The 12,850-nt window shown below is 44.1% G+C and overlaps 1 protein-coding gene across 2 annotated transcripts in view; it reads right to left on the minus strand.

Moving 5' to 3' along the window:
• Window positions 1-7,216, minus strand: part of RPIA (ribose 5-phosphate isomerase A) — a 30,938-nt gene extending 23,722 nt beyond the window's left edge. For both annotated transcript variants that reach the window (XM_055327669.1, XM_055327668.1), the window contains exon 1: window positions 6,812-7,216. In XM_055327669.1, coding sequence (XP_055183644.1) covers window positions 6,812-7,096 — 285 coding nt within the window. In that variant the 5' untranslated portion in view covers window positions 7,097-7,216. The remainder of the gene's footprint in view (window positions 1-6,811) is intronic.
• Window positions 7,217-12,850: the final 5,634 nt, after the last annotated feature.

A 12,850-nucleotide genomic window follows, 5' to 3' on the forward strand; every position in this document is an offset into this window, starting at 1 on the left:
ATGATCCTGGAGTCTGGGATCGAGTCCCACATTGGGCTCCTGAGATGAGCCTGCTTCTCCCTCTGCCTATGTCTGTAACTCTCTCTGTGTATCTCTCATGAATAAAGAAACAAATCTTTAAAATGAATAAATAGATAGATAGATACATAGATAATTAATAAATAAATAAATAATCTTTAAAGTGGGGATAACTGGTCCTGAGGTCACAAGAGGTTGTGGTAAGATCTGACTCATATTAACATTTATAGGGATCCCTGGGTAGCGCAGCGGTTTGGCGCCTGCCTTTGGCCCAGGGCGCCATCCTGGAGACCCAGGATCGAATCCTACATCGGGCTCCGGATGCATGGAGCCTGCTTCTCCCTCTGCCTATGTCTCTGCGCCTCTCTCTCTCTCTCTCTCTCTCTCTCTCTCTCTCTCTCTGTGACTATCATAAATAAATAAAAATTTAAAAAAATTAACATTTATAAATCTTGGTAGGTGCTGAATTAAATAGTAGCTACTGCTTTGGTTTTTAGCTCTTTTGCCTTAGACTGGCAGGCAGGAAGTTGCTTAGGAACTGAGTGAGCTCCACATTAGTTCCTAATTGTACTACCCTGACACTTTTGCTGTTTGTGGTCTAACTGACTTTGGCGGTTCCTAATCTGCTCTTAGGGACTTTCCCCCTTTCTTAAAATGGCAGGCTCAGTAGTGTGATGCCTGCTTCTTGACCTTTGTACTCATAAATACTCCCTTACACATTTCCCTACTGCAGATAAAGACTATTTCTCATAATCCTAACTAAGCCTCACCCTCTTCCCATATTCTGAGGCAGGCTTTTGCAAAATGGGGACCTTCTGACATCAACTGGTCAGATGCTAATGTGGTCTGGTATTTCAAACCCTCTGCCATCCCCCTGAGACAGGGAAAGTGAAGAGACTCCATGAAAAAAAAAAAAACTGCTTTTTTTCATGATTCTATTCTTGCTAGGACCTGCACCGCCACCCTAAACATACCTTATGGTGCAGATAACATATCTCGTAAGGTCAAGGAGTTAATGATATCTTTAGAGTCTTCCAGAACAACAGATAACATCTAAGGAGTGACTGGGCGGGGTCATCACGAAGGGTTTTCCAAGACCACAGACTCCAGACAAGGCCCTGGCTCCAGGGCATAAGTGACTTACAGAGGACACCTGAGCACTCAACCTTGTTTTGACCAGTTCCTGGACGCCTGAGAGGCACATACACTGAGGCCACTGCCCTCAATTAAAAACCCCAGCCTCCAAGCAAAGACAAGACTTTCTCCTTTCCTTACTGAATCTCCAGACACTCGTCTGCCATACTCTATCACTCATGGTATTCAAACTCTGCTCTTACTTCCTACCAACTCAAATTTGGCTTTGATCCTGTGTGAAGCCAAGGACCCTCTTGGCTGGTCCTATGGTACCCCCTCTAGTTCCCTGGAGCTGGCCAGACTGCACCGCGCTAAAGAAAAGGTAACTTAAAAAAAAAATTTAATTTAAATTCAATTTGCCAACATATTTGATTTGCCATCAAATGCCCTCCTTAGTGCCCATCACTCCCCTCCCCCTCCCTTTCTGCAACCCTTTGTTTCCCAGAATTTTGGGTTTCTCATGGTTTGTCTTCTAATTGAAAAGGTAACTTTCAATGTTACTTCAGGCTCTCCACCTTCTGCTGATTTCAGGGAGGCTCTAGATGGTAGGCTTGTGTCCCCGAGGCTTCCCTGTAATACCACCAGCCTGACGGTGCCTGTGGTCAGTCCCTTGTCTTCTAGATATTAAACTTATGGGAAAAGTCATTGAAGGGATCCCTGGGTGGCACAGTGGTTTGGCGCCTGCCTTTGGCCCAGGGCGCGATCCTGGAGACCCGGGATCGAATCCCACGTCGGGCTCCCGGTGCATGGAGCCTGCTTCTCCCTCTGCCTATGTCTCTGCCTCTCTCTCTCTCTCTCTCTCTCTCTCTCTCTCTCTCTCTGTGTGTGTGTGTGTGTGTGTGTGTGTGTGACTATCATAAATAAATAAAAATTTAAAAAAAAATAAAACATTTAAAAAGAAGAAAAGTCATTGAAGCTAGAAAACTCTGCTTTTCACTCTTAAGGTGTACCTAGGCTCTGTGTTTTTTGTGGGGCTCTTCCTTTCTGACTGCCCCTGGGGTTGGCCAGTACTCACCTACAGACCATTTTTGTAAAGCCAGCTTAAACTGCACACTGTAAGTAAGGCAAATCTTTTGCCTGATACAAAACAGGAAGTGTTAAAAAAACAAAACAAAAAGTCCCAACATGGAGTCACTTAGGCTAAGCCCCAGGTCACCAAACCAAGACATGACTTAATTAGATTTTTGGCTGCTCCCAAAATGAAATCTTAAGCCATTAAGACTTGTCCAATCAGCACTAGCTAGGTTATCTGCCTGAGAGACCCCTGCCGTCCCCCATAAAGAAAGTGACCTTGTAATAACCAACCCGCTTTCATGCCTAGTACAACTTCTTAGTGCCTGCCCTTTCTGGCTATAAGTCTTTCATTTTGTACAGCTCCTTGGCACTCCACTCTGTGGGCTAGGTTGGATGCTGCCTAATTCATGAATCACTGAATAAAGCCAACAGATCTTTAAAATTTACTCAGTGGAATTTTGTTTTTTAATATTTTGTAGGAGGAAGAAAAGTCCTGGAGGCAACTCGGGCCAAACCCAGAGCTACAGCCAACACCCCTCACTTTCCAGAGGACAAAGGCCACAGGGTATCCAATGCCAGCCCCTGGGCCCGTATCTTCTATGGTCCTTCTCAAAGACTACATCTCAAACTATGAAAGATTAGAAAAAAACGACCAAATGTGGAGGGAGCTACAAAAAATAAATCAAATGCTAATATTCCAGCAACTAAAGCACTTCTAACTGGGCGTCTCCTACCTACAGGGGTCTTCACCCATCAGCCTCTGTTTGAAAGCTGATGGAAATCACTTTGACTAGCTCATAGTTCCCTAGTCACCAAAAATACCAAGGAGCCTCAGAGCAGAACTTGTTCTAGGTCAGAATTCCATCTTCAGTGATGCTCTCAAGAAGGCAATGCATCTAGTCATCATTTAGCTACCTGGGCAGACCTCCACAGCAAGGCCTTCCAGACAAGTGAATGATATGTCAAAATGTTCAAAACAGCTGAATATCTGAATATGTAAACATCTTCAAGTAATGAGAAAATTACTTAATTTACTATTGCCTACGTAGACTCAACCTGACTCTCACGCCTGACCTGAAACCCATAGCTCTAGCTCTATACTAATCCAACTGCCAGAATCCTCTTTATCAACACTCATGTCATTCACAAGCTCCCAGCAGGCAGGAAGCACACAGATGAACTTTGGTGAGTCAGATAGGCTCGATGCAAGGCTCTTTCCTTGGCTTCTGGAAGAGGCCAGGAAGTTGCAGGGACCTGCCAGGCCCAAAGCTCTTCACCCATAAGGGCCTCCTACCTTGGAGTCAAATGACTGGCCCAGGAATCAGTGTCCTCGCCAAAACAAAACAGAGCTAGCCAAAGGCTGCCTGTGAGGTGGCCCAATAGTAGCTGCCAAACAAGCTCTGCTGGAGAAGCAGGCCCCTTCTGATGGGTAATACTAAATCACATGTCATACATGCAACACTGGAACTTCACTCACTGTGTTGAGGTTAACTTGGAAATACTACTTCTGCTGATCAACTGGAGTCACTAGTCACCAACCTCTTCAAGCTAAGCCAGTCAAAAAACAAAGCCAGGGATGCCAGGGTGGCCCAGTGGTTGGGCGCCTGCCTTCGGCACAGGTCACGGCACAGGTCACGATCCCAGGATCAGGGATTGAGTCCCTCCCTCATCAGGCTCCCTGCAGGGAGCCTGCTTCTCCCTCTGCCTGTGTCTCTGCCTCTCTCTGTCTGTGTCTCTCAGTAATAAATAAATAAATCTTTAAAAAAAAGAAAAAAGAAAAAAACAAAGCCAGGCTCCAAAGAGAACAAAGGGAGCTACAGACCTTCAGGAGAACATGGCCCTGTATGGTAACCCATCCTGGGTGGCTATACTCCCAGAGATAGGCAGATTTGAGTTCAGAGTGGCTACCCAAAGGATTTAGCTTTTGTAAATCACCATATTTTCCATCCGTCCAGATGTAGAAGTGGTCACCACAATGGAACACCAATGGGCGAGAGAACTGGAAACCCTACAGTCCAGAGAGTCTAAGCAAAGGGCCACCAATAACCCCATATTTGTGTCCACATTCCACACAACTCAACAAACATTTATCAGGCAGCCAGCCCCCTTGTGACCAACACTGGGTGAAGATAAGGTTAACCATCCACTAAGAGCTTACTGTTTAGGGGAACAGGAGAGATAAACATACAGATGACTAGTACCTAAGAAACCATTAAACTTCTAAGAGGTATAAAGGGCTACAAAATCGAAGACATCTTCCCCAACTTAGGAAGCTAAGGATAAACTAAAAGGAGGAAAGAGTCTTTGAATCAAATCCTAAAGGACACATATGATTTTAACCAGCAAGGTCAGAGGACAAGAAAGAGCATTCTAAGAGTTTAGTGATATTAAAACGCACGCTATATGCCAGTATATATTTTCCAATGTTCTGGTACATGGAGGAAAAAGGATTATAGAAAGAAACAAGACTGGGTTTCAGGGGAAAAATCACAGTCTGTCATCTGTGTGTCCTCTCTATCTGATTCAGTACCTGGCTCATAACAGATACTTTAGTTATGCTATGCCAATATTAGGATGAGACCACCTGAGGGTCACTATGACAAGAGCAGATGAGCGCTTCAGAAGATGACAGTGCATCATGTGGGAGGTTGGCAGAGGTGACAGGATAAAGGCAACTGTAATCTTCTGGCCAAGGGAGAGTCTCAACTAGGTGATAGGTCAAAGGGAAGGGTCAGCTCTAACAACATGCCAAAAGTAGAATCAATGGGGCTCCACACATGACCATCTCAATAAACTTATACAAGTGAGTAAACAATTTCAAGACACAAAGTACTAGAGGAAAACATGGCTTAGATGGAGAAAAAGACAGGCCCCCCCCCCCAAAAAAGGGCATCCAGCTAAGGCACATGACTATAATTAGGCACATGACTATGTTTAATTCATATATAGATCTGAATTTATTATCCTGCTTACAAAGTATCCAGGCCCTGATTTTCTTTCTCTCTGCAGCCACATTTCTGGCCACCACACCAATTTCCTGACACACATTAGGCCCTCAAATACCTGATAAATGGATGAAATGAATACATCAACATTTAAGAGCAGAAAATAGAAAATTCAGGTAATGTTAGCATCTCAGGAAGAAGTTTGGTAGGGAAAGTAGGTGCAACTGAGATTGGAGTGAGGTGCCTCCAAAAGGCTAAAGAAGATCTCTCCGTGATCGCCTGGTAATTTCACAGAATAATGTGGCTGGAATCCAGTGTTTTGTAGCTCTAGCCTGAGGTGGGGGTTTGCAGATTTTTATGTAAGCAAAATACATTATAAAGAGAAAGTCACCAAGACTTACAACACCAAATATTAATGTAACCAGGTTAATAGGGATACTAAGATATGAGACTTCTCTAGCTGTACAGATTTCGTTCACCCATCTATTATTAATCATTCCCTTTATACAGGCATTTTAAAAATTTCAGGTTACTGTCTCAATTTTATAGCAGAGACACTGAATCCTAATAGTAGAGCCAGACTACACATTCTGCATTGTCTCTGCGAATTCCCATAGAAAACTCCACTACTAACCAGACTTGGAACAAACCACCAAAACAGCAGCTAGGGAACTGGTGGAAGGGTACTGGAACAGGAGTCACTCCAGTTTGGGTTCCGGAGGATCCTCTGCCATTCCTTCTACAGCACATGCTGACCCACAGGTTGTCACACTGGGTCCCTCCCACTTGGTCAAGCTAGGGAAGATCAAACATCATCTTTGCGAAGTAACTCTGTGCACCGAAGCATTAACAAATGTAAAGAACAATCATGAGAGGAAAAAGGGAATCTAAAACCACTTTCTAAGAAACAGAAGAGACAAAAGGCCAACAAAGCCAAGGAAACTCCACCAAAGGGCAGAGATACTCCACTTGGCTCCACGGAAGTACCATAATTAAGATAATTAACTTGACAGATGACAATAAATCCACTCAGGTTAAGAGACTCCACTGAATAGCACCACACCCAACAGGACCTGGCGGGTAACAGCTAAACTTTGTGCCCTAACCTTAAAGAATAGCTTTTTTTTTTTTCTCTCCAGAATTCATGGGTCCACCCAGCCTGTCAAAGGCAGGAGGTTTAAAGCCCAGGTCTCCCCTCTTTGGCTGTCTCCTTCACTGCCGAGCACACTCAGGACCGGGCGGGCGACAAGCTCAAGATAAACCTCCTTGTTGTGAAATTTCAAAGCGATTTTCAAACCAGCTCTCCACCGGCTTCCCTGCGTAGTAAAGAGAAGAGAGGCTCTCTTGGCAGCCCCAGAACTCACCATTTTCCATTTGTTAGTAAAGAAGCCCCACGGCAAATCCCCTCCAGCGCCACTCCAAGCACATCGGGCACCACCAGACGCCACTTTGCAAAGTGTTACCCGGCCGGATAAGGAGTCCTTTAGAAAGCTCAACTTTTGGGGAGACTCGCCCCCCCCCCATCGATCTCACATCTAAAAGACGTTTAAGAAGCAAGGAGAAGGGGAGCCCTAAACCCGGGTGCAGGGAACACCCTCTCCCCTCTCACGCAGCCCTCGCCCTGGCTCCAGCAGCAGCCGGAGCGCGCAACACGAGCCCATCGCGCCGAGCACGGAAGTCCCACGCCCGGAGCCACTCACCCTCACGTGGTTCTCCACCGCCGCGCGCCCCGCCAGCTTCTTGGCCTCCTCGGCCTTGGACATCGTAGAGGGGGCCGGGCAGGCTCTGCTGGCGTCTCCGCCGTAGGTACCTGTGTTGACGATGCCGGCGCGGGTCCCGGACTGCGCGCGCCCAGGAGGCTGCACGTGCGAACCCAGGACGGCCCAGCTGTTCCCGCCTCCGCCAGAGGCCGCACCCCCGGCCCGCCCGGGCAGCGGGGCCAGGACCCGCCCGTAGAGGGTGCTGAAGGGCCCGGGGCGCTGCATCCCGACGCCTAGCTCCAGCCTCCGCCGCGGGCCCGCCCCCGGCTCGTCCGGAAGTCTGGTGACTGACGCACACGGCCCGCGCCAGCTACTGCTGGGGTCCTTGCTGGGAAGTGTAGTTCTATGGCTTCAGCAGTCCAGACCCACGCACCAGCCTGGACTACCAGTCCCACAATGCTGAGCGACTGGGACGCAAATAGCCCCCGACGGGCTTGGGCGCGCTGCGGCCGAGATCGGAATCTAGTTGTGACACTTAGCAGAGCTGTGTTTACGCTGCCCTTGCGTGGGTCCCGGGGATATTTGTCTGCCCTCGCAACCGAGAAGGGAATGGGAGCTGATCTTGTCGTTTTTCTTACCAGTAAGAAAGTGGCCGTGGACAAGTCCTGAGGCCAGTCGCTGTTCTGGTAGACGTCGCCCCCTTTTGAGAGTGACTTTTCTAGACACTCCCCAGCGAAACGCACATGCGGTTTGGCAGGCTTGTTATTGGACAGGGAACAACTCAGGTTCAGCTGCCCCCTGCTGGAAAATCAACATTCGAGAGACAAGTGATGGGGGGGGGGGGGTGGAGGTTGCTTTACTCAGAAAGCCAGCTACCTGGGAGGATGATAGACTACGGTCTCAAAGATGGTCTTCCCCGATCAGGCGAAGCCGGAGTGTTTTAAAGTGGAAGACATTAAAAGAGGGAGGGGGGCTATGTGCAGAGAAGCGGGTGCCCCGGCAGCTAGTCATATGTGGACAAAACCCTAGAAGGACTTGCTGGCGTCAGTGGTAGTGTTTTCGAATGTAGACAGGCCTTATCTTCTGGGCCTTCATTCCTCAAGGCCAGTGGTCTGCAAATCTCAAGGAAAAGAAGGTGGTTTTGCTATAGACCAAGGGACTTTGGTCAGCAAGCAAGGAGCGCATAAGCATGAAACAAGTTAACCCTAGATGATGGGAGTGCTGTTACATGCTGAAATCTTATCATCAGAACTGAAGCCCCAGGACTACAAGTTTAGAACTGCGAGCCTTAGAGGTTGTTCTACATCAGACAGTTTGGGATGGCTTACTATCCCACGATGGAGTCTGGACCCATACATACATACAAGTATGCCTGCAGAGCCCTGGCAATCCTTGCTGACTAATAAACGGTTTCAGAACAGGCGTCCCCAAAATGTGCCAATTTGTCATGTGGCCTATGTTAAGCTGAAAGCAATCCAGACCCTGAGGACTCAAGAGAAATTTTGTTTCTCCTTCGACTGCCTAGAGGTATCTAAATTGAGTGTCTTTCTTAGATTAAGACTCATTACCAATGAAAAATTTTATCTGACATCTGTATTGCAGAGGGAACATCTGCTCTCTGCCCCCTTATTTCCTGTGCATTGCCCTTCTCCCCTTTGAAGCCCAAAGCATTTATCCTATTCCTTAGCTCAGGATGGAGATATATATATATATATATATATATATATATATATATATATATAGAGAGAGAGAGAGAGAGAGAGAGAGAGAGAGACTATATATAGTCTCAGTATATACCAAGAATTTGTCTCTGTGAAACCTTGAGCAACATCAGTCTGATTTACCAGGTACCTAGCCCCCAAAGAAGGGATAGGTTTGTATCTCACTTCAAGAAGGAGGCAAGAAATGAGGAAAATAACCTGTTCTACCTCAGTATATAAATGAGTTCTCCAGAAAAAAAACAGAGGGCCTCTTTCTAAAATGGACTGTACCTTTTAGCCAGAGACCATCACAGCTGGCTTCCTCACCTCATTCAGGTCTCTGCTCTGTGCTCTTCCCTTTATGCTTAATAAAGTACCCCTGCCCCAATTCTCAGCCCCCAAGTCCCCACCTCATGCCCATCATATCGTCCTATTCTGCTTGAACATCATCATGTTAAGTAATCTGCTTATTATTGCCTGTATTTCCCCGTTCTAGAATAGAAACAGAAAACTTGCCTCTCTTGTTCACTAATGTGTGCCTGAATTCACAGAATGAATGAATACAGGGTACCAGCCCGGTTTGGCTCCTCCTTCTCCTCATTCTCCAACTCCCCACCCTCATCTCCACTCCACCTCAGGCATGGTACAGAATAATTTCCCTCTTTATTAGCTTACAAGCAGTTTTAGGAGTTTAAGAAATAGTTTTACTAAGATCAATGATAAAACAATAGACCAACATAATTCCATCTCACGTGTTTTTCCTGTAACTCTGGGGCTGTTGTCAAGTATGAAGCACACCGCAGACATTGGACACTCTACAAAGCATTCCTGATGTTTTTTTACACTGTTTCCTTGCTGAGATCCCTGGCTCAAGGTAGCCAGAGCTTAGAGGGGATGGACTTCTGGTAGAGGCTGCTGGGCCTGGTGTCGCCATGCATGGGCAGAGTGCAAGGAGGAGAGGAACAAACATGAGGTCAACTACATTTGCCACCACTCCCCCCAAACTAGAAAAGCAGGATACATTTTGAACACCATTTAAGTGGCCTGACAAAGTTCTACTAATGAGAAAAGAAGGTGCAGGAAACAAGCATTGTTTTCATTATCATAGGGAGGATAAAAACAAAACAAGTTGCTAACTTTCTCAGCATGTTTTTCTTAGGTTGGTTAAAGTTGGTTAAGTCCAGGCTCTCCCAGGGTTCAATTTTCTTTCTAAATTATAATCTAAATATTTATTGGGTTTGTGACTCAGACATTTTGATGATAATATTATAATACACTTTATTTTTTAAAGCAGTTTTACATTCATAGCAAAATTGAGAAGGTACAGAGATTTCATGTATACTCCCTGCCCCCACACATGCATAGCTTCCCCCATTATCAAACATCCCCCACCAGAGTCATACATTTATTACAGTCGATGAACCTAACATTTACTTATCACCCAGAGTCCACAGTTGGTATTATACATCGCCCTTGGTGTTGGACATTCTATGTATTTCAACAAATGTATAATAACATGTATCCACTGAAGTATCATCATACAGAGTAGTTTCACCGCCCTAAAAATCCTCTCTGCTCTGCCTGTTCATCCTTTCCTCCCCCTTAATCCCTGGAAACCACTGATCTTTTTACTGTCTCTGTAGTTGTGCCTTTTTCAGAATATCAGATAGTTGGAATCATACGCTATGTAGCCTTTTCAGATTGGCTTCTTTCACTTAATAGTATGCATTTAAGTTTCCTCCATGCCTTTCCATGATTTGATAGCTCACTACTTTTTAACAGTGAATAATATTCCATTGTCTGGATGTACCCCAGTTTATTTATCCATTTGCTCCCAGGACATCTTATTTGCTTCCAGTTTTTGACAATTATGAATAAAGCTGCCATAAACAGTGTGTGGGTTTTTGTGTGGATATATTTTCAGCTCCTTTGGGTACACCAATGAGTATAATTACTGGATCATATGGTAAGAGGAGATTTCGTTTTGTAAGAAATTGCCAAACTGTCTTCCAAAGTGGCTGTACCATTTTGCATTCCCATCAACAATGAAAGATAATTTCTTGTTACTCCATATCCTTGCCTGTATTTGGTATTGTCAGTGTTCTGGATTTAGACCCTTCTAATTGGTGTATAATGGTATCTCATGGGCAGCCTGGGTGGCTCAGCGGTTTAGTGCAGCCTTCAGCCCAGGGCCTGATCCTGGAGACCCAGGATCAAGTCCCACGTTGGGCTCCCTGCATGGAGCCTGCTTCTCCCTCTGTCTGTGTCTCTGCCTCTCTCTCTCTCTCTCTCTGTGTCTATGAATAAACAAATAAAATCTTTAAAAAAAATAAAATAATAAAATAATAAAAAATAAATGGTATCTCATGGTTGTTTTAATTTGCATTTCCCTATTGACATATGACAACATGTCTCTTATCGCAATATCTTTTCATATGCTTATTTGTCATCTTTAGATCTTTAGTGAGGTATCTGTTAAGGTATTTGGCCAATTTCTAAATCAGATTGCTTGTGTTCTTATTGTTGAGTTTTAAGAGTTCTTTATATTTTTATACAACAGTTTTTTATCTGATATGTCTTTTACATATATGTTTTTGCAGTCTGTGGCTTGTCTCCTATTTCTCTTGACAATGTCTTTCACAGAGCAGAACATTTTAATTTTAATGAAATCCAGCTTATCATTTTTTTCTTTCATGGATCATGCTCTTGATGCTGCATTTAAAGAATCATTGCCAAAGCCACAGGCCTCTAAATTTTCTTTTGTTATCTCCTAGTTTTATAGTTTTGCATTTTACATTTAAGTATATGGCCCATTTTGAGTTAAATTTTGTGAAGGGTATAAGTTCTGTGTCTAGATTAATTTTTGCATTTTCCAGAACCATCTGTAACAACTTCCCTTATAGCTCAGGTCCCAAGAAATCTCTGTGTACTCTCCTGGTTAACAGGAGACCTTTCAGCTATTGGACAACAACAGCTATGATCAGTCTTCTCAAAAGCTCAAACCTTTCACTCTTCAGTAATGGAACATAGCTGGTAGATTTAAACAAGCATTTCCTACTTTTTGTGCATTTCCTATTATTGCTAGTATGTTGAGGTTGTCTCCTTTTATATTCACCTTGAACCAAAAATATAAGTAGTGCTGCACCTTACATAGTTTATGAATGCCTTTTATTTTTATCCCAAAAGCCTTTGAAATAAATACACTTATCCCAAAGTCACACTATCCAGAAAGGAGAGAAGTCACCACCTATTCTTTGAAATTATGCTCAACTGCCTAGACTGGATCGTGCAATATGCACCAAATAAAACAGCTACCAGCAATGTAAGGTGGCCCAAATTCGCTAGGACCCTACAAAATTTAACACAAATGTTTTCCCATTATCAATTTTCCCCTCTCCTTAAAGAAATCTCCCCTCCTTTGTTCCCACAGAGAACATACCTTTTCTCTCCCTTTTTCTTCTCAATCTATTCAGCCTAAAAGGAAGGTGTCAATTCGGTTGTTTCATATATTCATTCAACAAATATTTATGGAGTATTTACTACTATTTACTACTACTGGTGCTGCTTAGACACCAGGAATATAGCAATGGGCCACACAGACAAATACATATTGTTCTGAAGCTCCATGGAAGTCCAGGGTCCGCCTCCATTACTGAAACCAGAGCGTTTTCCAAATGAAGTGCTCTCATTCCCTTAGCTCCTCAAAGACAGGTGATGCTATTAACAGAGAATTCTTTAAAGTAATAAAATAAAATAATTTTAAAAGGTAAAGTAGCTTAAAATGGGTTAAAAACGAATGCATTGTTTGTTGTCAGGAAGGAAAAAATTGGTGAGGTATTACAACCAGTTTAAAGGAAAAGTAAAAAAAAAAAAAAAATCACAAACTTATATGGAGTTGGGATATTTAACTGAACATGCCAATGGGGGCAAAGCAAATATATTCCACAATGGGACAGGGACATCAATTGAATTCCTGCTAGACAGAATAGACTTTGCATGACTATAGAGAAGGACTATAGACAAGCAGATGGTTGACAAGAATGACTTTGAATTGTTGTTAGTTATCTATAGCCTGCAGTTTGCTATTGCAAAGTAGCTTTCTTAGAATCAGATAACCTGGAGGAGTGTCCTCTACAGTCTAGACAATGCAGAATTTCTCACAGATATACACACAAAATTTTCCCTACAATGCCAATGTCAAGGCTCCCATGGATGCTATCTGTCTAAAACTACAGGGAATTGGCACAGGATTTCTCAGACTCAGCACTATGGACATTTTGAACCACACAATTCTTTGTTGTAAAGAACAGCAGCATCCCTGGCCTTTGTTCACTAGATG

This window comes from Nyctereutes procyonoides, unplaced genomic scaffold (assembly GCF_905146905.1).
Source record: "Nyctereutes procyonoides isolate TBG_1078 unplaced genomic scaffold, NYPRO_anot_genome, whole genome shotgun sequence".
NCBI lineage: Eukaryota > Metazoa > Chordata > Mammalia > Carnivora > Canidae > Nyctereutes > Nyctereutes procyonoides.